At 39.5% G+C, this 24,279-nt stretch overlaps 1 protein-coding gene across 4 annotated transcripts; it reads right to left on the bottom strand.

Moving 5' to 3' along the window:
- Positions 1–1,739: 1,739 nt before the first annotated feature.
- pltp (phospholipid transfer protein) lies at positions 1,740–20,577 on the bottom strand. Of its 4 annotated transcripts, none has more exons than XM_076747074.1 (15): positions 20,462–20,577; positions 11,029–11,170; positions 10,532–10,631; positions 10,312–10,440; positions 8,382–8,537; positions 8,120–8,183; positions 7,868–8,023; positions 7,611–7,787; positions 7,415–7,474; positions 6,733–6,897; positions 6,413–6,480; positions 2,597–2,639; positions 2,421–2,484; positions 2,221–2,297; positions 1,740–2,063 (listed from the first exon to the last, which is right to left on the bottom strand). In XM_076747074.1, the coding sequence occupies exons 2-15, from the start codon at positions 11,141–11,143 to the stop codon at positions 1,977–1,979; spliced, it is 1,461 nt and encodes a 486-aa protein (XP_076603189.1). In that variant the 5' UTR covers positions 11,144–11,170; positions 20,462–20,577; the 3' UTR covers positions 1,740–1,976. The 4 variants fall into 4 exon arrangements, with proteins under 4 accessions (XP_076603189.1, XP_076603215.1, XP_076603198.1 ...); XM_076747100.1 differs by lacking the exon at positions 20,462–20,577 and adding an exon at positions 20,355–20,440; XM_076747083.1 differs by lacking the exon at positions 20,462–20,577 and adding an exon at positions 20,351–20,413.
- Positions 20,578–24,279: the final 3,702 nt, after the last annotated feature.

Here is a 24,279-nt window from a genome sequence, read left to right as displayed (position 1 = left end):
GGTGAGTTCCTGCTGTTGGGTGAACAGGCATTGCTGTCCACCCCCAGAAGGTCTTCTAGCCATTCTGTGGTTTGGTTCTTTTTTACAGTAATGTATATACTGTACTTTACTGAATATACCATACACAGTAATGAAACTTCTCAATATAATCACTGCATGTGTCACAGAACTACCAATTTTTGTTGCAAAAGGAGTGTTAGCCAGTTGCTGCTTAGCTGAGGCCTATTTCTGGCTGATTGGTGTTCAATCAGTAAGTATTTTCAGGTGTGTGTCAAAGTATTTCCAATTACCCAATGTGTTTGTATTCTGAATAGATGTGTTTTCTCAATGGTACCCATTTATGAACCAAGTGTCTTATGTATGAGTAAAGTAACAAAAACTTCAAGTTTTGTTACATTGGTCTAAGCATGTGTCAGTAGTGTTCAAGCAATGGGCAAAAACTGTATTATTTGATTTTCATGTCTGCTGGGATTTGGAGATGACAGCTATCTGTCATTGACAAAACACTGTCTTTGTTGTGTACAGCTGCCATTGTTACAGGTCAAGCGGAATTGATTTATACAGGCCAATATCACAACTCCCCTAGAGGGGCTTCACAGCTGTACAGCAGACAAGTCCCTCAGACCCTCAGGTGTCGTCCTTGTCTCTGAGTTAGTGACACACTCGGTGTCTAGACTACTCTGTCATTTCTCTCATTCACTCTGTCATTCCTTTTACCCTCGCTACATATCTGAGTGACATGAACGTTACAGATAGATAGATAGATAGATAGATAGATAGATAGATTCACAATTATTATTCACACTGGATCTTTTGACATTCTGCAAAGGAAAACCAGCTTTAAGGTCCCAAAGAAAAACTTTTTCCTGCGAATGGTTAAACTGAGCAACTGTCAGCCATAACATTTGGCATTCATATTAGGCCTCATTCCAACCTCAGGTAATGAAACCACATCTTTACAGACTCCTTACCCTGAACACATTACTGACAGGAGTATGCCTCACTCATGGAATAATGATTTTTTTGACAATTTCCGTATCTTATGGAACTGTAAAGACTGCACTGAGCTTGATGGATTCATCCAAACATCTCTGGTGGCAGACTGCTCAGCTCCAATCTGTGTCATGCTCTTAGCATGTTGTACCAAAACAAGAAGGTACAAATAAGCATGAAGGACAGTACACCTAGACAACTCTCCACCCTCAGCCAACCCTCTGCTTCACATCACCCAAGTCTTCAGAGGATGCCTCTGTCCCAGTCAGGGATCAGAGGGAATTAGAGAGCACATTAGCCTAGTTTCATCTTCTGACTCTGCACTGGCTTCCTGTAACATTCAGAATTGATTTTAAAGTCCTCCTCCTTGTATACAAAACCTTTAATGGGTTAGGAGCTACATGCTACATTGCTAACTCCCATGTTTCCCCCCGTCTTTACCCCCCTATCTCTGACCCCTTGTCCCCTCATCACTCTATCCTCCACTCCCTCATCCCTTCATCCCTTATCACTCCACCCCCTCATCCTTTCATCCCTAGACCCTCGCCCCTCCTCTCATCTGTCCCCCTGCCCTCATCTCTTCATCCCACTTTTCATCCCTCACATACTAGTATATCCTCCCTCATCCTCTCCACTCCCCTAATGCTATGATGCAAGAAGTCATCATAAATTGGTATCTTGACGTTCTGGTCTTTGTTAGTGAATTGCCTAATTGTACCGTGCAGTGCACCTGTGTAGAAGCATTGGTTACTTCACACATTTATTCAGGTTTTTCCTTTAATTTTTATATTTCAGTGTCAATGTATAATACATTGTGTCATATATAAATGTATGCAGTTATATGTTAGTCTTCTAACAAACATATCACTGTATATGCTGTACAATAGGGATTCACGTGTATATGTAGGCAGTGTTGTGTGTATTTACATTGTGTGTACATATCCACACATTATAGATTACTGTATAGGCCTATATACATATATTTAGACAGTGTCTGGCTGGGTGTTTCCTGCAATCATCTCTCGCAGTCCTTTGCTGAATTGAAGATTTGCTCCAATCACAATGAAACCCTGTAGAGATTAAGAAAACTGCTGTCAACACCAGGGGGCAGCACTGACTTATGATATATAACATCACATGATGCGGTCAAGAGTGACAACAAGATAAGATACACAGCATCATGTTTTAACAGAAACAGGTTGATGTTTAATGAGTAAATTGACTTACATTGTGATATTCAACTACTTCTTCAATGAAATCCATCCCATCAGCCAGGGGAATCCGAACACCTCTCTTTGTCCAGTCTGAATGCACAGAAACACAAAAATAGTCAGTGAAACATCATCAAAGTAGTCAGTGTCACAGTGTGCTACAGAAAACACTGTAGTAACTGTCTGTGTTTTACAGTTCATCAATCAGATTCTTACTGTTGATTAAAGGAACCACAGACATCTGTAACATTGTCTTCAGTGGAGCCTGCAGAGGAATCAGCTGACAGACAGACAGGCAAACAGAGACAGACAGACAGTCAGAGAAAACACATCTCTGTATTGTTGATGATGTAACTTTATAAGAAGTATATGCAAAAAGACACAACACTTACTGCCAGAGATTCCAGGGCTGATTGATTGGAAAAGATTTTAAACCTGAAATAATAATCATACAATAACAAGAATAGTAATTTTTGTAGGGTTGACAACAGCTTTGGATAGGAAAAGAAACTTCTTGTCATTTATTCTGTACAGTTGAGGCCATGAAACTGCAAACACAGGTGGAAATAACATGCTGAAGACAAAAGTGATTTTAACTGGAGCCCAACCCAGAAGACCCACAAAAAGATGCAAAACTACCACAGAAGGGGAGGAAAAACAATCACAAACAGCCTGTTGCTGGACATGCTGAGGTAAGCATATTGTCTCTTCTTGGGCTGTTGTGTTACTAGTAGTATAACTTGTAATTGTAATGTGCACACTTGAAATTAAGCAGAAATGACATTTCTATACTTACTAATTATATTTTGAACACTCTTGCTTGGTGTGTTATATATTTAGCAATTCCTCCACCCTTTTCAGCAGTATTGATATATGTAATAAATATAGTTTATTTGCTGTGTTAGAGGCGAGGCTTGGTGAATTTAATTTAGTTTTCTTTGGGCCCCTGCCAAAATCTGACCAGTGATCACGTGTTCAACCACATGTTATCATTGAGCCATTGGCTGTTGACGTGGTGTCCAGAAAATGATGTGAGCTTTGTAGATTTTCTGGGGAAGACCTCTTCTGATTAGGAGACACAGCATTCCTCCCTCTTTGGGCAGAACAATTCTCATTTTAAGAAATCTAACCAAGTTTCAACCCAGAGTTGAGACCAGGAGGCAGAGCTGCAGTCCTACAGGCTTCTCTGTGCTTCCATTAGAGCAGTTACCCACCCAACACTCCATAGAGACTGTGTCTCCCCCGACCATGTGAACTAAGGAAATCAGAGGAGGAGTTACACATAAAAACCTGATAAAAATTAACCACCACTCCAATAATAGACTTTTAAACATAAGGTCTTTATCAATCAATCAATCAATCAATCAATCAATCAATCAAAACCTTAATTGGTCCCCAATGGGGCAATTGTTGTGCAACACTGGGAGCAATACGTAAGTACACATCAATCACTCATAATCATAATCATAAATACATAAATAGAATAACAATACTCAATCGGTATGGATAAAATATTAAAATAATAAATACAAGCGAAGGCCTAAACTATCTGTTCCTCCTAGAGTTTAGTAGGGTGATAGCTGAGGGTACAAATGAATGTTTATATCTGATAGTTTTGGCATATGGAAGTCTGAAAAGTGAACCAGAAGGTAGAACCTGAAACTGTTGATATTGAGGATGAGAGCAATCTAGCAGGATGGATTCTGCTTTCTTACACAGCTGTTCATTGTAAATGTCCTGTAGAGTTTTTTGAGCAGTGCCAATCATTTCAGTGCAGACATTAACCACCTTGTTAAGTACATTCCTCTGCTTTACCGTAAGTGATTGAAACCAGCAAATAAAGGAAAAAGGTAACATAGACTCGATATAAGAACGATAAAACATGGTCAACAGGATAGAGTCAACTTGAAATTTGGAAAGTTTCCTCAGAAAAAAGAGGCACTGCTGGCTTTTTTTGTAGATCTTGTCAGTATTGCTCTCAAATGTCGGCTCATTGTCAAGTATGGTTCCCGAATATTTATAGGACTCTACAATTTCTACATCCTGTCCGTCAATCACCGTGCTGTTCGGAGGGAGCCATGAGCATCTAAAATCAATGTACATGTCCTTTGTCTTTGACACATTCAGACATATGAACGATTCTTGACACAGTTTTAAAAAATAATCAACTACAGGACCATGAGAGTTCTCAACACTGTTCAGCAGGCTCACTATGACTGTATCATCTGCAAACTTCAGGATATGATGGTTATCAAATGTGCTGTGGCAGTCATTGGTATACAGAATAAACAGCAGAGGGGAGAGGACGCATCCTTGGGGTGAGCTGGTAGATATTACAGATCAGGAAATTGACGATTAACTCTCACTCTTTGTGATCGGCACGTCAGGAAGTCCAAAATCCAGCCGACAATACTACCTTCCAGACCAAAGTTGTTGATCAGTCTCTGGATTAGCAGGTGAGGCTGTGTGGTATTGAAGGCGGATGAAAAATCCACAAACAGCAATCTAACATGATTGGTTTTTTTTTCTTCTTGTTTGTCCTGTTGTCTTGTTGTCCTGTCGTGCTTCTGCACCTACTTGTTGTCTTGTCTATGCCGGGAAAGTGCGAAACGCAATTTCAATTCCTTTGTATGTTAAGTACATGTGAAGAAATTGACAAATAAAAGTTACTTTGACTTTGACTTTGACTTTGTTAGAACTCTCAAGGTGCATATAGATGTGGTTTAGCAAAGTTAAGATAGCGTCCTGCACCCCTCTCCTGGACCTGTAGGCGAACTGCTGTGGGCCAATCAAGTGTGCAGTACTTTTCAGAAGTTCAGCTTTAATCAGTTTTTCAAATGACTTCATTACTATTGAGGTCAGGGCTATGGGCCTGAAGTCATTTAAATATTTAGGATGTTTAGATTTGGCGACAGGTACTATGGTAAACTGTTTCCACAGTTTTGAAACCTTCAGCTGAGACAGTGATGAATTAAAGATGTAATTAAAAATAGGCCCTAGTTGTTCAGCACAGACACCTGTCATCTGTCATCTAAAGCTGTATAACTAAATGATTTAAGATCAGATTCTAATTTATTTTGATTTATTTAGTAATCAACCCTTAACCTAAACTCAATTATAATTCATTTGAAAAAAGTTTTGTATTCTTAATCAAGTTTAGTACTTAAAACAGATAAAATAATTATTGTAGTTGGTTTTAATGTGTGGACATTGAAAATCCCATTACAGATACATTTGGCTTCGTCAGAGTGCACATGAACAAACTCACAGTTTTTAATCACACTCTGACTTGTTCTGACATATTTGATATATACGATATATATTATGGTTTTTTATTGCCAGGCTGATCATGGATAACCCATCACACCCCTGCATGAGAAAAAGTAGCTCCTTCAGTAGCAGATTACAGCATCCAGTGTGTAAGAAAGAAACTGTACATATTGTACAATACATACACATGCAATTCAGTGTTGTTTTTCTGCAACAGTATTTCTCAAATACAATTTCAACATATGGCATTGGAAGTTTTTTCTCATAAGAATATCAACAATAGTATTTTTATGGGTAGTAGTATTTTCCTATGGAAATTAATATTTTTATAATCTGTACATAATGTTCATATATACAGTTGATTTTTTATTCTGTGTCCTTTGTACTATTTATCTTGACTGTTCTGTGCCACTGTTTTGGATTTTTTTAATACTTGCTGGCTGAGACGACTTAATTCCCCCAGTGTGGGATCAATAAAGTCTTATTACATGACAGGATGGACTTCATTTTGAAGGAAATGGATGAGTTCAAGCACCTTCCATTTGCCATTAGAGTCTGACTTGCAAGTGTAGGCTGATACTATGTCTTCTGGTAAAAGCTGGAGTAGCACTGGGCATAGCAGGCAGCCATATGTCTCACTGTAAATCCCCAAGGATTCTGTACTGCAAATCTCTAATTCACATTCACCACACAGGTGTCTAAGAGCTGCAACACATGAGGATTTTTTTCACAGGGAAAAGGTTTGAGCGGTGGACATATGTGCACTGATTACATCCTTTCTCCCTAAAACAGTTCAGGAGCAATTCCACTGCTGCATCATAATTATCATCATTAAAAGTAAGTCCCACTACAGTCTGATAAGATCTTATATCAGTGAATTTCTCTCTCTGAGTGCGAATGTGTGTGTGTGCGTGCATGTCGTGTGTGTGCGTGTGTACCTGCGGAGATCAGCATGAACAGCCAGACGTTTTCCCTTCATTGAAACCTTAGCGTTAAATTTTGATTCCTGCAGGAGGACAGAAGAATTTAGAATAATTGATATATAATACAACAGTAATCTTTAAACTTTTTGGACACAAAATCCAGTTTAAAACTGGTCTGAACTGGTAAACCTGGATTGGAAGCACAGTTAAGTGAAACTTGAAACATGAACAGAAATAAACTATGTGTATTATACTATGTGTGCTTCTCTATGAGGTGGTGGTGGTGTGTGTGTGTGTGTGTGTGTGTGTGTGTGTGTGTGTGTGTGTGTGTGTACCATGGTCATGCTGCTGAGCTGGACTGGAGGCTGACCTGGGGGCAGCACCATCACCTTGACAATGGCTGTCATGACAACGGTTGCCCCAGACGTCTTAATGGAGGTTTTGGGAGGTGAGTTGACGGCGAGTTGCAAAGAGAGCGGAGCGTCCACCAGAGCCGGGTTCTACACAGAACACACAGGGAGAATACACAAGAACACAGTACTACAAATGTCTATGTCAAGTCTGACTGGTCTGTGGTTTCAACAAGTATCAGACAGGACATGACAGAGTGATGATTGAAAGAGTTAAAAAAAAAAAAAAAAAAACAGGTTCAGGAAGTTTCCTCTGGTGACAGAGGTAGACAAAATAATACAAACACCTGCACACGCACTTTATATGAGGAATGAAAAGAGGTGGACTGAATAAGAGGGAACAGAGTTACTGTCAGATGTTACATAGAATGCTTTTCTAATCTACTGACCACTTTACAACATAAGTCACATTAGTGGACAACCCACTCTACTTCCTGATCCACAGTCAATTTTATTCATAAAAGCCAATATAACATATCACAAACTTGGCTCAAGCAGATTTTGATTTGCAGTGTCTCGACTCTACTGGATCCTTCCTGTGCCTCTGCTGCACTTTTACTGTTTCTACTGTGTTTCTGCTGTCTGTTTCTGTGGTGTTTCTGCTAACCAGCATCATGATGGCTCCGAAGTAGGTGGTTCTCAACAACATCTCCAGGTCTTTGGGCATCTGAAAGAGCAGACGACACAAACACGAACAATTAAGGTAAGACAGGATTAGTTCAGCTCTGAGGAGGAATCTTTGTTCTGTTTGCTTTGGTGATTTTAGGTCTGTAACAGTTTTGGCAGTCTGTGGTGGTTGTGACCTTCTCATTGACGATGTTCATCTGGAAGATTCCTGCTTTGTAGTAAGAAAACATTCCACTGTCGAAGAAAAACTCGGACAGAGCAAGATAAACCATCCTGTCGTACTCTCTGATGACCGGGTCAACGGCGTAGTTCGCCAGTGTGTCATTCTGATCAGATAGGTCGAAAAACATCCCCTACAGACACAACACACCCACTGTTACAATCATATTACACCATATAAGGTTAGAAAATCTAATCAGTGTCAGAGTCTGACCCTGAAGTGCATGTCGAGGCTCCTGGACGTCACCACTGGATCATCAACCAGAGAATAATCGATCCCAATAAATTGATCAACCTCTGTCCTCACAGGGATCGTCTCCAACATCGAGTTCACATGGACTAAAGCAGCATGATTTAGAGCGGGGCAGATCTGAAGGAGAGGCAGATCAGAGAGCGAGAGAGATGCGTGAAACGGACAGATGAGACAGACAGGTGAGAGACAGACAGGTGAAACAGACAAACGGACCTGTTGGTTGAGGAGGAAGCGCATGCCTGTTGTTAGAAAGCTGGCCAGGAAGTCGTAAACTCTCCTGAAGAAAAAAAAAACAAGTATGATAACAGACAGTTCCCAATTAGCTGATTTGATTAGTAAACATGAGTGATTACTACTGATTATTGATCAGATCAGATCAATCCCACTAACAGTAATCATTCATTGTTGATCACTACATTAGTCCGTTTGACAGTAATCATGAATCATCACTGAGTAGTAAAGTTGTGTGTTTTACCCCAGTGTTCCACTGAACTGTGCCCTCATTTTGGAGATTTTGGCATCACAGGTGATGTTATTGATCTTCAGTCGTCCTTCATCGTCTCTGATCAGGTTCAGAACTGTATTGATGTTCACTCCATCAGCCGATGCGTTGATGTTTCCTGTGTCATAACTAAGATACAACACCTCTGCTTCATCACCAATAGGAGTAAGACTACCATTATCATCATCCTCAACTATGGTCACCATCATTGTCATCATCACTACTATGCTTAAATGATGAGAATGTAAATGTGTCAGATTACAGTTATATTTATGTTGTTCCACAGAATCAGAAATATTAACATTTTCTGCGGGAGAACAATTAGAGTTCTATTAGTATTCCGTAGGTGAACTGTTAAAGTTACATGAGTGTTCTGGGGGAACGCAACAAAAGTTATATTAGTGTTCAAGTTTTGTTGATGATCTGTTTGAGAATAATTGGAGCTATGTTAGTGTTTTGTAGGAGATCTACAGCATTATAGGAGTGTTCCATAATAATAAAAATAAATACCTTTCAGTGTTTTACAACAGTGAAATCTCTTGTACCAAGTGCTTCACATAAAAAACACATAGAATGAACATAAAAACAGGGATAGAAAATGAATGTCATTAATGTCCGGAAGCCTCCTTCATTCCTCTTTTCCCTCTTTTTCTTGTGTTGTCATGTCTGTGTGTGTGTGTGTGTGTGTGTGTGTGTGTGTGTGTGTGTGTGTGTCTGGACTGCGCGGATCCCTACAGATCTGACTCACCTACATCTGCTCCCAGCACCAATCAGCCACCACAGCTGCAGCCCATTCACACTCATCAGCCTTACTCCTCACTCGTCTTCACCACATTGTTGTACTCATTAGCCTGATAACAAGTCTCTGACACTTTGCTCACCCTTGTGCTGTACTATGGCATCAGAGTTTGCCTTGTCTGTTTTTTTTTTTGTTTTTTTTTTTGAGTGACTAAATTATTTTCCTTACATCATCTCCTCATGTCTTGAATCTGCTACCTCTGCTGACTCACTTCACCTACCTGCCCATTCTTCTCCTGGATCAACTAGGATAATCCCCCCTTGAGTATTATCCATTTTTTGTGACAATAAATCATTTTTACTATTCAAATCTTCCCTTGTCTGTATTCTGCATTTGGAGTTCAGCCATTGACTTAGATTGTAACAATTAATGTAAGATAAGGGGGAGAACAAAACCCTCTTGATAATTAGGATAAAAATTATTTAACTATTAAATAGTTATATTAATGTTAAGTGGGACTACTATTAGAGATATGTTAGTGTTTTGTAAAACTATTAGAGTTATGATTTTTCTATGGTGAAACTATTAGAGTTTTGTATATTATATATATAAAACTGTAGTTTTATATCAGCTATTAGTACTCCAAAAATGTGAGGGGAATGTGGACAGTGGTAAGGGTGGTGGGATGGCACATGGCGTCTGAGTTTTGTCAGTGTTGCCAGGTGGTTGTAGACCCTATTCGGGATATATTGTTCTTTTGTCTGAGATCTATTCATCATGTTAGCATTTTGTAGAACAGTTCTAACTTAGTTAATATTAGAACTTGATATTCTGTATGAGAAGAATTAAACATATGTTATTGTTGCGCTGTAGGATAACTATTACTGACTATTACAACAACAATTGAATTTAAATTAATGTTCTCTCTGGGACCCACTGGAGTTATATTAATGTTCTGTTGAAGCACCATCAAAATTATGTAAGTGTTGTCTACAAGACCTGTTAGGTATTTTAACGTTTTATAGGAGAACTATATTTATATTAATGTTCTGCAGGGGAACTATTAGATTTTGATTAGTGTTCTGTGGGAGAACTCTTTAGGTTAAATTAGTGTTGTGTAGGAGATTGATTGGATTTAAGTCAGTGTGCTGCAGGGGAACTAACAAGAACCAGTAGAGGATCCGTCTGTGGAAACTCAGTGAGATCGATGAGTTCTGGACATCAAACAGCAGCCCCACTTCAGGAATGAACTGCAGGTCAACATGAGTCAGATTCAAATCTGTTATCTTCACACTGATGAAAAACAAGAGAAAGAGAAAATATTAATGCACATTATGAACATTCACTATCAAAGTTTTATTTTAATATAATGTGATATTAGTACTTAGTGATGGTATATTGGAAGCGTCCTTCTTTGCCCTTCATCTCTGGCATACTGATGTTGCTTAGCTCCTCTTCAACAAACTTTTGAGTCTCAAACTTCACTGGAAACATTAAATGCATACTGTCAGTACTTGAAACAGAACAAATATTACCAGTACTACAACAGATGAAACAGACAAAAATAATTTGGTTGGATATTAAAGGGTTCATTAATGTTTGACAGTTACTGATGGGACACTGTCACTGATGTAATTTAGCACAAGTAGGTCAGCTCAAACATTCATTAAACCAACAGGTTATAAACTGTTTCATATGCATTACACTGTAACTCTGGATAATACTCTCAAACGTGATTGTTGTTTAAATATGCATTATGAATCTGAGTAGAATTTAAATGTGTATTCTAGTTTAAATCTGGATTCTAAATGTAGATTGTACTTTAAATCTGTTCAGGCCTTAGTTTATTTTTGGATTGTAATGACATGTCCATATACTTACACATCTCTAGTCCCCTGTCAGTGATGCGAATTTTGCAGCCAGCAGGTTGGGTGGCAGCCATGATGGAGGACACAAAAGGGAGGAGGAATATGAGGGACAACAGACAGGAAATCATCCTGCACCAGAACAAGTCAAACCCAACCTGAAACACAGAAGAAGAAGAAGAAGAAGAAGAAGAAGAAGAAAATTAAAATCCTGGATTAGAGGCTGAACTCTGTGTCTCATAAACTTTATTTGTGTAGCACCTTTCATACAGGAATTGCAACTCAAAGTGCTTTACAACAAGGAAATCACATGCACCAAGTGAGTGCGTCACATAGAAAAACAGAATGGACATAAAAACAGGGATCAAAAATTCATGTAAAATAAGATGAGAATGAAAGCCACTTGATAATGATAGTTAAAGATACAATAAGGATGAAAGCAAAGACAATGCATGGCATGAGATAGAAAATAAAACCACAAAATAAAATACAATTTTGGTAAAAATCGATTACATAGAATGTATAAAATCAAGTAAAATACAAAAATTTCCAAGAAGTACAGCAATGGATAAGTGTGAGACAATGCATGTATGCATTTCAGGCCTGTATCAGGACATCATAGCTAGTTAAAGGCTAAAGTGAAGAGATCAGTTTTTTAGCTTTTTTAAAAAATATGTTCAGAAAGCTGCTTCCCTGATATCTAGAGGGAGTACTGTATGTTCCAGTGCTTTGGGCCTCATATATACCAGCAATAAACCAGCAGCAGATGATCACAGCGTTCTTGAAGGCAAATAAACAAGTTAGTTAGTTAGCAATGTAGGTTGGTACAAGCCCATTAAGGGCTTTGGAAATAAGGAGGACCTTAAAATCAATTTTAAGTGCAAAGCAGCTAAAATTGGACTAATGTGCTCTCTCTCCTTTTGGTTCTGGTTCATAGTGGAGCTGCAGAGTTTGGTATGAGCATTGGTTTTCATTGGTTTTCTTCCACAGGCAAGTAAATAGTGTGTTACAGTAATTGATTCATCTGGAAATAAAGACATGGATCAGTTTTTCTGCATCTTTTTCATTTATTAATGATTGTACTTTTGTACTTTACTGAAAGAGTTGCTTAAGTCCCCCATTGTTTCATGCAGAGGGTGGAATGGGTTGTCCATGATCGATCACAACAGGTAAGGTTAGAACCCAATAGCAGCGCTACCTGAATGCGGGAGTCTGTTAGAATCTTAGGCTGGGCCTGGTTTGATGTTTCAGCAGAGCAGAAGAGGTCAAAGGTAGGCAGGGTCGATAATGAGAAAGCAGTCTGATACCAATTGCTGAAGAGTCTTGCATGTAGGCAAAGAACAATCTGGCAGTGAGTATGAGGGAGCAGCTTCAGTATAGCACCGATTGTGACTAGTCTCAGGTGTGTGCTTGTGTAACATCCTCCTCTCACCCACCTACTCGATGGTGTCCAGAGGGCAGTCCAGGACAGAGCCAGCTCTCCTGACCAGTTTGTTTAGACTTTTTCTGTCCCTCTCAGAGCTCCTACAGCCCCAGCAGACCACTGCATAGAAACTTGCAGATGCCACCACAGCATCATAAAATTGTGATGTGGAGTGAAGGGGGTTTGAGTGGTGTGAGGAGGGTGCTGTTGATGTCAGGGATGCTACGAGGGGGAAGGAAGGGGTGTGGAGAAGTAACTCCATCAGGTCTGGGCTCTTGTGGCAGTGGGAAGGAATGGGGGTAGAATCAACTCAACAGAATGGAGTCTTTATCTGCAGCATCAGTTGTTTCAGCACAGATGTACAGTTGTGTGTCATCTGCATAGAAACATACATTGTGCCCTCTAATGATGCCACCCAGTGGTAGCATGTATAGTGAGAAAAGTAATTCAATTCAATTCACTTTCAATTCAATTCAATTTTATTTGTATAGCGCCAAATCACAACAAAAGTTGTCTCTTTCCATATAGAGCTGGTACAGGCCGAGCTCTTTTATCTACAGAGACCCAACAATTCCCTCATGAGCAAACACTTGGCGACAGTGGCAAGGAAAAACTTCCTTTTAACAGGCAGAAACCTCAGGCAGAACCAGGCTCTGGGTGGGGGACCATCTGCCTCGACCGGTTGGGTGAGAGAGGGAGAGCAAGAGAGAGAGAGTGAGACAGACAGAGACAGACAGATAGAAATGCAGTCAGAGAGACAGACAGACAGACAGAGAGAGACAGACAGAAATGTAATCACAGTAGCAATGACAGTGGATGTAATAACAGTAGTAGCAGTTGCAGTGGATGTCAGGCAGGGCCATAGCAGGAGAAGCAGCTGTAATCCACAATCCAGATTCAGCCACTATCCATGGGAACCTGCGAGACAACAAAGCACTCCACAACAAAGCAGACTCTGGGGAAGAAGCTAACTCCGGGGAAGAAGCTAGTAATGGACCAAGGCAGCTCCCTGTAACCCCAAAACAGATGTTATGTTTCTCAGATACATGATCTCCAAGACTGACATCAAACTTTCTGCCTTTGATGTTTGTTTGAGAGTTTAACGCACACTCAGAAAGACCAGCCAAATGTTCAAGACCAGTGATTAGGATACCATGACCAATCGTATCAAACACTGCACTGAGGTCTAACAGGACAAGAACAGGACAACTGGACTGAGACCTTAATTTCAACAGAATTTAGTCTGGGGTCGCTAATTATTTAAGTCAGAGCAGTTTCAGTGCTGTGGTCTGTGGTCTGTGGTCTAAAGCCTGACTGAAATTCCTCCAGAATGTTTTCTTTAAGAAAAGTGTTAATTTGCACTGAAACAATCTTTTCCAGTATCTTACTGATGAATGGAAGGTTGGATATCAGTCTGTAGTTAGACTGTATTAGGTAGGGTTTCTTTAGTCATGGCATTAGGACACATCCAGGCCAGTGTGTCAGCCAAATCTGTGCCAGGATAATCCACAGCTGAAGTAATCCTGTGTATAAAAGTCTATCCATTTTCAGCAACATGTACAACGTGACCGTAGGAACATGGGGCCACGAGAGTTAAACAGAGAAAAGACGCGGTGGAGGACGTGATTCCACTCTCTCTGACAGCAAGATGGTGTGAAGCCAGAACTGTCCACAAATTGGCAAAGTGTCCACAGACAAACTCTTCACAGGCAAACTGTCCGGAGGCAAACTATCAAACTGTCCACAGACAAACTTTGAAACTGTCCACAAACTGTCCAAAGGCAAACTGTCAAATTGTCCAGATGCAAAATGTCAAACTGTCCACAGATAAACTAACAAACTGTCCAGAAGCTAAACTGTCAAACTGTCCACAAACAAACTTTAAAACTGTCCACAGACAAACTGTTGAACTGTTCACAGAAAACTGTTCACTGGCTCAACTGTCAAAATGTCAACAAACTGGCAAAGTGTCCACAGACAAACTGGCAAAGTGTCCACAGACAAAATGGCAAAGTGTCCACAGACAAACTGTGAAACTGCCCAAAGGCAAACTGTCAAACTGTCCACAGACAAACTCTAACACTCTCTACAAACTGTCCACAGAAAAACTGTCCACTGGCAAACTGTCAGAATGTCCACAAACAAATGGTCATACTGTCCACAGACCAATTCTCAAACTGTCCACAATCAAAGGTCAAACTCTCCCCAGACAAACTGTCCACAAACAAACTGTCCTTAGGCCAGCCGTCATACTGTCCATAATCAAACTGTCAAACTGTCCACAGACAAACTGTCACACTGTCTGCAGAAATACTGTCCACAGAGAGACTTTGTTCTGATACAATCAGGGAGCTGCATCAGTGTTTGAGGTCAGAGGTCAAGATCTGCAGGGGTTTTGTCCCTCCTGTTGCTCCATAGCTCACAGCTGAAAACATTCTCAGACTGTGTCGCCCATATAAATTGTTAAACTTGAACTGCAGTAACCTCTCTTTCACAACACCTTCCACAACACTCCCTCTTACCCCCCTCCTCCTTCTCCATCTCTGTCTGCACCCTTCTTGTTCTCCTCCTCCTCCCCTCATGTCTCTCTCTCTTCTCTCTCAGCAGCCTGCCAGTCCTCCTGACCCTGTTTTTTTCTCTGTAAAACAAACTGAATATCTCAGCAAAAACAGTCGGACATAACGAGAAGCCAAGTAAACGAGAACTCTGTTTACTTTCTGTTTAAACTCATCTGTCAACCTCTCGCTGTGACTGTAGTGAATAGTTACTTTTATTATTCATTTCTGTACAATGTTATTTTATATTCTTACTTTACTGTTGACGTGCATTTGGTGGTCACAGATGAGCTGCACATGAATGTCTGCACAGCATCCCCTTGGACTAGATATCAGAATTGATCAACTATTTTAAACATTGCTATAGATGAATACACAGCAGGACTGCTGACGTTACCCTTGATTTATTTTATTCCACTATGGACAGATGTCCCAGCTAAAACTGCCTGGAGACTCAGTTTATAATACTCAGATAGGATTTTATAACTCTGACATGACAGAGACAATCATTTTATCCTACAATCATGAGGTCAACAGCAAAAATACAGCATTCCAGTCACAAAGACATCTAACAGGAATGTGAGCTTGCATGTGTGTGATTGGCCAATGCAGCATCTTGCCAAATAACATCATGCTGTGTTGCAACAAAAGTTAAGCCTGGTTCAACTTTTTTGACCTAAACTGGGGGGGTCTTGCGGGAACACACTGTGATACAAAATAACTTTTGCTGTTTTTGCTAGCTGGCAGTATAATACTGTGAGAATTTACCTAGAGCTAGCTAATAATAATAATAATAATAATACTATAACTGTAGCAGTGGTTGGGCAGGAACTGGAGGCAGAAGGTGCCTTGTGATCACAGATTCAGACTCTGCAGCTCCAGAGGCAGAGATACCTGCAAAAAGCAACAGGAGAGAGCACAAAACTATAGGAAAGAAGATGTTGAGTTAGTAACATGCAATAATGTGACATGAATGTGTACAAATGGAGAGAGAGAGGAGGAGAGGGGAGCTCAGTGTATCATGGGAAATATAGCATCATAACTAAAGGATGATTCAGGGCCCTCTTACAGCCCTGTGGATGGGCTGTGGGCATATTAAAAGGTCCACCCATCTATCGACACAAACACTATATTTAAGTTTTCCTCATGTCCGACATTGTTGGAAAGCTAAGATTCTTGTAACTTGATTGATACAAACAATTTCAAGATACAACCACAACAGCCGGTACAATCTACAACAACAACCAATTATAAAATTGAGGCAACTCACCAAGTGTCATAGTAATCCAACAATCGATGACACATGATAACACACAATGACAAAAATGGTCTGGTTACATTGGCAAAGGTCCAAACAATCCAATCCAGTAAAACGTTTCTCTCTTCAGTCCAGAAAACTATAATAACCCGTGGAAAGCTGTTTTATCATTTAAAATTAGCAGGCAGATGTCCTAATTTTCTACAATTTCTCCATTATAACTCTAGTAAGCATGTACGCATAAGTGACATGTTGGTATCAAGATAGCTGCTACACTCTGAGCTTTCGATTGGTATCTCACTTGACCACTTACGATCTTCCATTTCATCTGTACATCCGACATGAGCCAACAAGAGTCCACTGTGTCAGGAGGTGCCTCATTCTCTTCATTTGTGTCAAGATCAAACCAATTGCAAACAACTGTGCCGATGACAGGTGCTTCACATAGCCAATGGAATTCCAAGAATGACCATATGCTGCTTCAGTGAGCAATTTACAGCTAAATCAAGGAATTCAGTGCAAATATATATATATATATAGTTTGACATTATAAATATATTAAATGGCTTCAATATAAAGGCATATATCCTAAATACAAGTATAGATACTCAAAATGTGAATATAGATAGCCTAAATTTAGATTTCTCGAAAATCAATATTGATATTCATCTGGATAACTGTAATAAATGGCCTTTTTTGAGAATAGCTATACATACTGTTTGAAAAAACAAAACAAAACAAAACATGTAAAGTATTCATTTTCAGTGTGTTTAAAGTTTTATCAATCAATGACAGTAGCACTTACAGTGATTCTGACTGGTGGGGATAAACTGCAGTGTTGAATTTCAAAAGAGACCAAAACCATGCACGCACTCAAGAAAAGCTTTCAGTTTATTTTGGGTATGCCTTGGGTAGGCATTTTTGGTTAATTTTAAAGGAATTATTTAGACAAAGAGAGGGTGTCTGCCATCCAAACTAAGACTGGAAAATTATTCCACAGGACCAGCTTGATAGGTGAAGGCTATGGCTCCAGCTGTACTTCTGAAGAAAGGAACCATTAAGGAACCATAAGTAAGCCTGCATTCTGAGAACGCAGTGTTCTGGGTGGGGTAAAGGGGTACTATGAGCTCTTTAAGATATGATGGCGTCTAACCATTTAGGGTCTATCTAGGCAAGGAGATGGATTTTAAATTCTATTCTTGATTTTACAGGGACCCAGTGCAGAGAGGCTAATATGGGAGAAATGTGATCTCTTTTCTTAGATTCTGGATCAACTGGGGAGTCTTACTAGAGACTTACTGACAGTAAGTCAAGTTGATTAATGTGCACTGTCCCAATTAAATAAATAAATAAGGAAGCCTAATAGTTGTTCTGAGAAGGGATGTGCCTGATTTTTACAATGTTAAGTAGGTGAAATGTGTCTTATGTGGGAGTTAAAGGACATATCCTGACCAAAGATGGCTCTCAGATTCAAAAAGGTGGTGCTGGAGGCCAGCACAGTGCCATTCAGAGTATCTTATCTTATCATCATAGTGAGTTACTATGTTAACTATGTACTATGTTACTAGGTGTTAAGGCATTAAAGTTTATTTAACTGATTGGTTTCATGTGGCCTCAATGACAAGTATACCTGGGTGTCATCTGCATAATAAAATTTATAGAGTGTTTCCTGATAATATTTCCAAAAGGAAGCATATACAGGGTGAATAGAATCAGTCCAAGCACAGAACCTTGTGGAAGTCTGTGACTAACTTTGACATGTACCAAAGAATCATCCACATGGACAAACTGAAGTAGATCTGAAAAGCAGGATTTAAACCAGCTTAGTTCAGTTCCTTTCATGTAAATAAAGTGTTCCCGTCTCTGTATTAGGATGTGATGGTCAATGGTTTTGGATGTAGCACTAAGATCTAACAAGACAGCTACCGAGATTAGTCCTTTGTCTGATGTAATTAGGAGGTCATTTGTAACTTTAACCAGTGGTGTCTCTGTGGTATGATCCACTCTTAATCCTGACAGGAAATTCTCGAATAAACTGTTGTTGTGTAGAAAGTCATGCATGCTGTCATGCTGTCACGTTTTGAATTCTGCCAGAAAAATCTATAAACAACATGAAAGTCATCCCTGAATTATGGTCTGAAGGTGATTAATTACAGGACTCAGAGTCATGGAGGTCAGAAATATCACCGTGTTGTTAGGGTTAAGATTTATTTTCATTGGAAATGAGAGACCAAACTGAACTGAACATCACAATATCAGTCTGACATGACAGTCTGAACTGAATGTTGTCACAGTAACAGAAAATAGCAGCAGCATAAACATGCAGAGACATTAAATATGATTCTTGTTCTGTCTTCTACATTCCTGTTTAATTTGGCAACTCATTCATCATCTGTTATGCACAAAGAAAATAAAATCATTGTAGTAAACTATGTCCATTCATGGGTCATTCATGTGTCTGATATTATAAAACAATAAACAGAAGGAAGGAAGGGTAGGAACATTAATGTATAAGTATTTTTAACTGTTTTAATAGGTAAAGACAAAAACGTTGTGCATTACATATGAAAAGGGGAAAGGAGTTCAATTCTGCAGGAACAAACACACACACACACACACACACACGCGCGCACACACGCGCACACACACACACAGATACACACATTAATCACCACATCTGAAGATTCAAACAGCCTTTGAGGAGCACAAAGTCCTTACAAATACAGACATACAGGACCACACACACACACACACACACACACACACACAGTCTGTAATCTGTGTGTTTAATTATAGCTCAGTGACGACGACCAATCACCATCCAGCTGCTTCAAGACCCACATCTGGACATCTGGCTAACCACTAACCTTTAATTAAAAACATTCAGTTCAAATAGAAGAAGACTTAAACTCCACATACAGCTCTGACCTCTGACCTCAGGTTTGTCACAGAGACAAAAATACATTATTCAGCACTGAGTTTAAACTTTGAACTGCAAAGTTTCTCTCTATATATAGTATATAAATAAATCTATATAAATATAGAACAAAGACAGCATGAAAGACTCCAAACCATAACTTTATACATTACTTTAAATCAGCTCCTCCACACGCAACAGTAAAGTACTGCTACATGTTCATTCCTAAGTGACAATAATACAGCATTATATCAAATATTATATCTATACTCTGTATGATGTTTACCTTTGAGACTGATGTTGCAAAATGACTTGATAATGCTGTAGTACTACTGCTGCAGTAAGATTTTAAAAGTAGGCCTGAGTACTTCTTCCACTGCTGACACACAACAACACAGAAATCCACTGAGAAATCAGGGGAAATTACCCTAACAATCATCATGTTTTTAAGTTTTCTTCAGTATCACAGTTGTCCAGTGATCTGTGCATCCATAAGTACACTGCAAACAGGAGCTGCTGACATAATTTACATGTCTGTTAATGGAGACACTGACTAAATGTAAACAAATGTAAGCAGTTCCTACCCGTAGCTTACATCACATCAGCATATTTGAATTAATTTTTATCCGCCATCCAATTAGTTCACAAATAGGCTTATATATTGATGTTAGCATGTTAGCGTCTATCACATCAGCAACATTTTTCAATTCCTTCATATTCACACAAAAGTCAAAAAAGTGGGCTGATAAAATGCAGCAGAGGATCCACTTTAAAATACAAGGAGGAGATTTCAATGAGAGGAGGAGCAGCTAGTTCACAGGAGTTCATTGTGTCTTAGTTTTTATTGAGAGGGAAAAACACACAGATGAAAACCACTGACCAGAGCAGTTGAAGTTAAAATCACCTTCCCTATGGGCACAAACACAACCTGAGCCATCAGGATTTAACACTGAAAGTCAGTGTGGACATGTGGGACTACCACTCTGCAGACTGCAGACAAATCATCACACAATCATCACATGATAGAAAATGTATGTATAAATAATACGTCAACTATAAATACAAACACAACCTATGAAACCACTTAGTTAAAATCGACAGTTTCAACAGCCTTAAAGCAGAAAGACAGACTGAACTCCAAAAAATCATCAAATATTCTGTCATAACCTGTAATATAGTACTTACGTACTGTCCATGATGAGTCACTCTGTCTGTCTGTCTGTCTGTCTGTCTGTCTGTCTGTCTGTCTGTCTGGTTTTAGTCACAGTTCAACTGTGTCTGAATGATGAAACTCACAGATCAGCAGACTGAAGGAGGAGGAGCTCAGATCTGATGATCCCACAAGTTCAGGTTCTGATGATCCGGATGGTTCTGCTCTTGACGTGCTCTGTTCTGCTGCTTTTGTTCACACTGACCGTTTGTCTCTCTATGGAGACTTTTATCCCGAGGGACTGACTCCTCCCCTAACCCCCTCCCCCTGGAGACAGAGGTTTTTTCTGTGTCCTAGCTTGTGACTGTGAGTGTGTGTGTGTGTGTGTGTGTGTGTGTGTGTGTGTGTGTGTGTGTGTGTGTGTACATTTCACACACACACACACACACACACACACACATATTATAGTAGATAACAGTAGTTGGCATCTTATATCTACAATGGCTTTCGAGATTTCTTAAAAACAACATAAAGTGTCCTTCTTGTCCTACTGTTATCTGGTTGTTCCCTTGTCTGTCCAAACTGGGTGTTTCCCTACACTCAGCTGGCTCCACCTTGTCAGCAGCGCACCTGTTGTGCATCATCCTGATTACTGCACAGGATAAAGGGGAGGCTCCCCTTGCTACCTGTTGCCAGATTGTCCTGATGTCTCTGGTGTTCTTCCCTGTTGTCCCCAGTGTGAATAGCACTCTTGTGATTGTGTTTCTGATAATTGTTGGAATTTGTCAGTTTGCCACTAACATGTGCTTCTCTGTTTCAGTGTCTGCCAGCCCGTTCCTCAGTGCCCTCTTGTTTGTTTCCACCCCTTTTGAGTGTGCCTTTGGTTTGTTTCTTGTCCACTCTTTAAGAGTGTGTTTTTGTTTGTTTATTTCCATTCCTTATGAGTGCACATTTTGTTCCTCTTGTTTGTATAAATAAATTATTATTGTTAATTCATCTCTGTCTCTGGTCTGCATATTTCAGTACTGAAAACTTACCAAGCGCTGAGCGTAACAATAAGCCTATACTATAGACAACAAACAACAAAGAGCAAAAATGACATCAATAACACACAAATATTTTCCAGTTTATGAGCTAATACAGTCAAGGTATGCAGAATTCAGCCTGAAGAAGAATCCCACAAACGGTTCGTCATAAGTTTAACTCTCAGTCTCTATGGACTTCCTGGATGAACCGCTGCAGTTTCATGGCCAGTGTGACTGCATGTGTCTGCATGTGTCATCCTCATCTTCACCACCTTGAAGGCACCGTTCAGCCAGTCCTTCACATCAAAACCGTTGTCCAGGAATTTTGGAGAAATCGATTTGGCTTCTTCAGCCCTTCACTGCTGCACGAAGCTGGACAGTGTTCAGTCAGTCAATCTGTGCCATCAAGGACCAGATTTTTTTTGCAAATGTTTAACTTGTAGCAGTAAAGCAGAAAAGTAAAGTGAACATCCTTCACACCCTTGCAGCAGCCTGTCACCCACACTGAGATCCAGTGCCAGGTGGATAGAGTTCAGCAGCCTGCTGTAGTCGACTGTGGCCCAGAGAGCTGAGGCGGCGAAGCCTGAGGCTGCACCAGCAGAGTGGAGCTCCCCATCGGCTCCCTGCCAGTATCCTTCCACTGCAGCAAACACAGTCCAAACCCATTCTAATTCATTAGTTTGACTGTCCTTCAGGGATGCTACAACAAGCCTACTGTGCGTACAATGCAGTTACCTGCTGCCAAATAAAAAAAGTGGAAATGTAAAATGTGGAAATGGAAATTTGGACTTTGCCAAAAAGCGCCCCCCCCCCCCCCGCCCCCCCAAAAAAATAAAAAATAAAAAATAAAAATATATATATATATATAGTTTGTAATTTGCACACTAATATTTCTTTTGTAATATACTGTAGGAATCTATCTATTGTGTTACCGTTGGTTCGTTCATCGGGGAGGACATCCTCCGTTGCAGCATCATTTTACATGTTTTGGCCAACAACAGATTAACATGGAAAAATCCATGCTTCATGCTTATGCACCAATGTACTTCTTTTAAATTGCTGTACTTTTTTTTTTTTAAAATTGTATGCATTCCATGTACTCTAATTTTACCTATATTTTATTGTTTTATTCCATTGATTTATTTTCCATCACATATATATATTGTCTTCATTTTGATTTTCATCTTGTTTTTACTGTTATTATGAAGTGGGTTTTATTCTGTATCTTGTTTTACATATTTTTTTTTATCCCTGTTTTTATGTCCATTCTATCTTTCTATGTGAAGCACATGTTTAACGTAATTTCTTTGTTGTTGCAAAGCACTTTGAGTTGCAATTCCTTTCTGAAAGGTGCTATACAAGTAGAGTTTATTATTATTGCTGTAATCACTATTATTGTATTACACTAAAACTGTAGGATTTTAATGTCAGACAGCTGACACTGTTAATGTCTGTTTAAGACATTAACATTAATATTAACATTAAGAGTGCAAATGTTTGTCAGACTTATTGATCATTTGATGGAATGATACTGTTGATCAGTTTAACACGTTAATGTTCTGCTGATGGCTCTGGACTGAGAATGCGTTACATAGTTATGTTTATAGTTGTTTGGTAATATGAAATTCTGGACTAATGTAAAACCGGTACAGATGAAGTGTTTGATATATTCCAAGGAAGCAACCAGATATTTACAGATGCCAGGGTTACAAATAAATTAACAGAATGAGTGTGTCTGTGTCCTCGTTGTGCAGCAGTCAAAAAGCAAGAATATCATACTAATGTTATTTATTTTCATCCTAACATTACTTGTGAGGGAATGCCAACTGTCTATGTATTGATCTATCACATGTAGCTGTGGAACATCATCAGCAGTCACAACAGCAGTCACAACTGAATTATTGTGTGACATCAGAGCAATCAGAGTGAATCAGTGATCAGACTTGTGTATATATATTTAAATTGTTATTTTTTATGCTCTTATTTTAGTAGATGTGTCATATTTTAGTAGATGTGTCATGCACCAATTTCACCAGAAAAAATTCCTCGTATGTGTAAAAGCATTCTTGGCAATAAAGCTTTTTCTGATTCTGATTCTGATTCTTCTGATTTATTGTGTTGGAACAGATTTCAGCTTCAGAGTAATGACATAATGCTGTATTAAGCAGCTGATCTGAGATCTGTGTATGTTTGTGTGTAAACATCAGTCATCTGGACTTTAGACTGCATTTCAGACCGATATTTCCTGTTTTATGACCTCTTCTGGTCTCTGTGTGGCCAGTCTGGGGCCACTGACAGACTTTCCAGGAAAGTCAAAAGCTTTCCAAGAAGTTCCAGTGTTTAAGGGTCAGCCTGAGTCCTCACATGTACAGTGTGTGTGTGTGTGTGTGTGTGTGTGTGTGTGTGTGTGTGTGTGTGTGTGTGTGGGTGGGTGGGTGGGTGGGTGGGTGTGTTCCAGCTGTTTGCTGTCAGACTGAATCAGATGTTTTATTTAAACAGAAACTGAAACAGCCTGAAACCATTAACTCATGACGCACACACACACACATGTTTACACACACACACAACACAAGGTAGCAAGATGGCGCCGCTCTAGTGGTAGCCTGTTGCAGCAGCTTGTGTAACTTTCTATGTATTTTGTATTTTTTGGTGCATCTAACAGGCTTTTTTTAAACTTTTTTTGTTACATTTATCTCATTTTATCACTGAAAATGGAAAGTATACAATTTAAATTTTGTCCAGTAGTTCTTTTGTTTTGTTTTGTTTGTTTTTTTTTTTCTCCACTTTTGGTGCTGGGGAGTCACGCTGACAACACAGTTGTTTACCTCCACAACCAGCTGATTGTGCTTTCCAGACCAACCCTATTACCCATAGTGAATTCTCAAATGCTGGACAAGTTTAGGTGGAAACAAACACAAATGCAACCATTGATGGCTTTT

The sequence above is a fragment of the Chaetodon auriga genome, chromosome 2 (genome assembly GCF_051107435.1).
Source record: "Chaetodon auriga isolate fChaAug3 chromosome 2, fChaAug3.hap1, whole genome shotgun sequence".
Lineage (NCBI taxonomy): Eukaryota > Metazoa > Chordata > Actinopteri > Chaetodontiformes > Chaetodontidae > Chaetodon > Chaetodon auriga.
Note: the sequence above shows the minus strand (reverse complement) of the source record. Positions and strands in the feature narration are given on the sequence as shown.

What these genes read in the sequence shown, in the direction of transcription:
- pltp (XM_076747074.1), bottom strand. Translation starts at nt 11,143, where the DNA reads ATGATTTCCTGTCTGTTGTCCCTCATATTCCTCCTCCCTTTTGTGTCC. An exon ending in TCGGAGCCATCATGATGCTG is followed by an intron (nt 6,898 to 7,414) that starts GTTAGCAGAAAC and finishes TGTTCTGTGTAG; the next exon opens with AACCCGGCTCTGGTGGACGC. An exon ending in CAGCCCTGGAATCTCTGGCA is followed by an intron (nt 2,485 to 2,596) that starts GTAAGTGTTGTG and finishes TCTGTCTGTCAG; the next exon opens with CTGATTCCTCTGCAGGCTCC.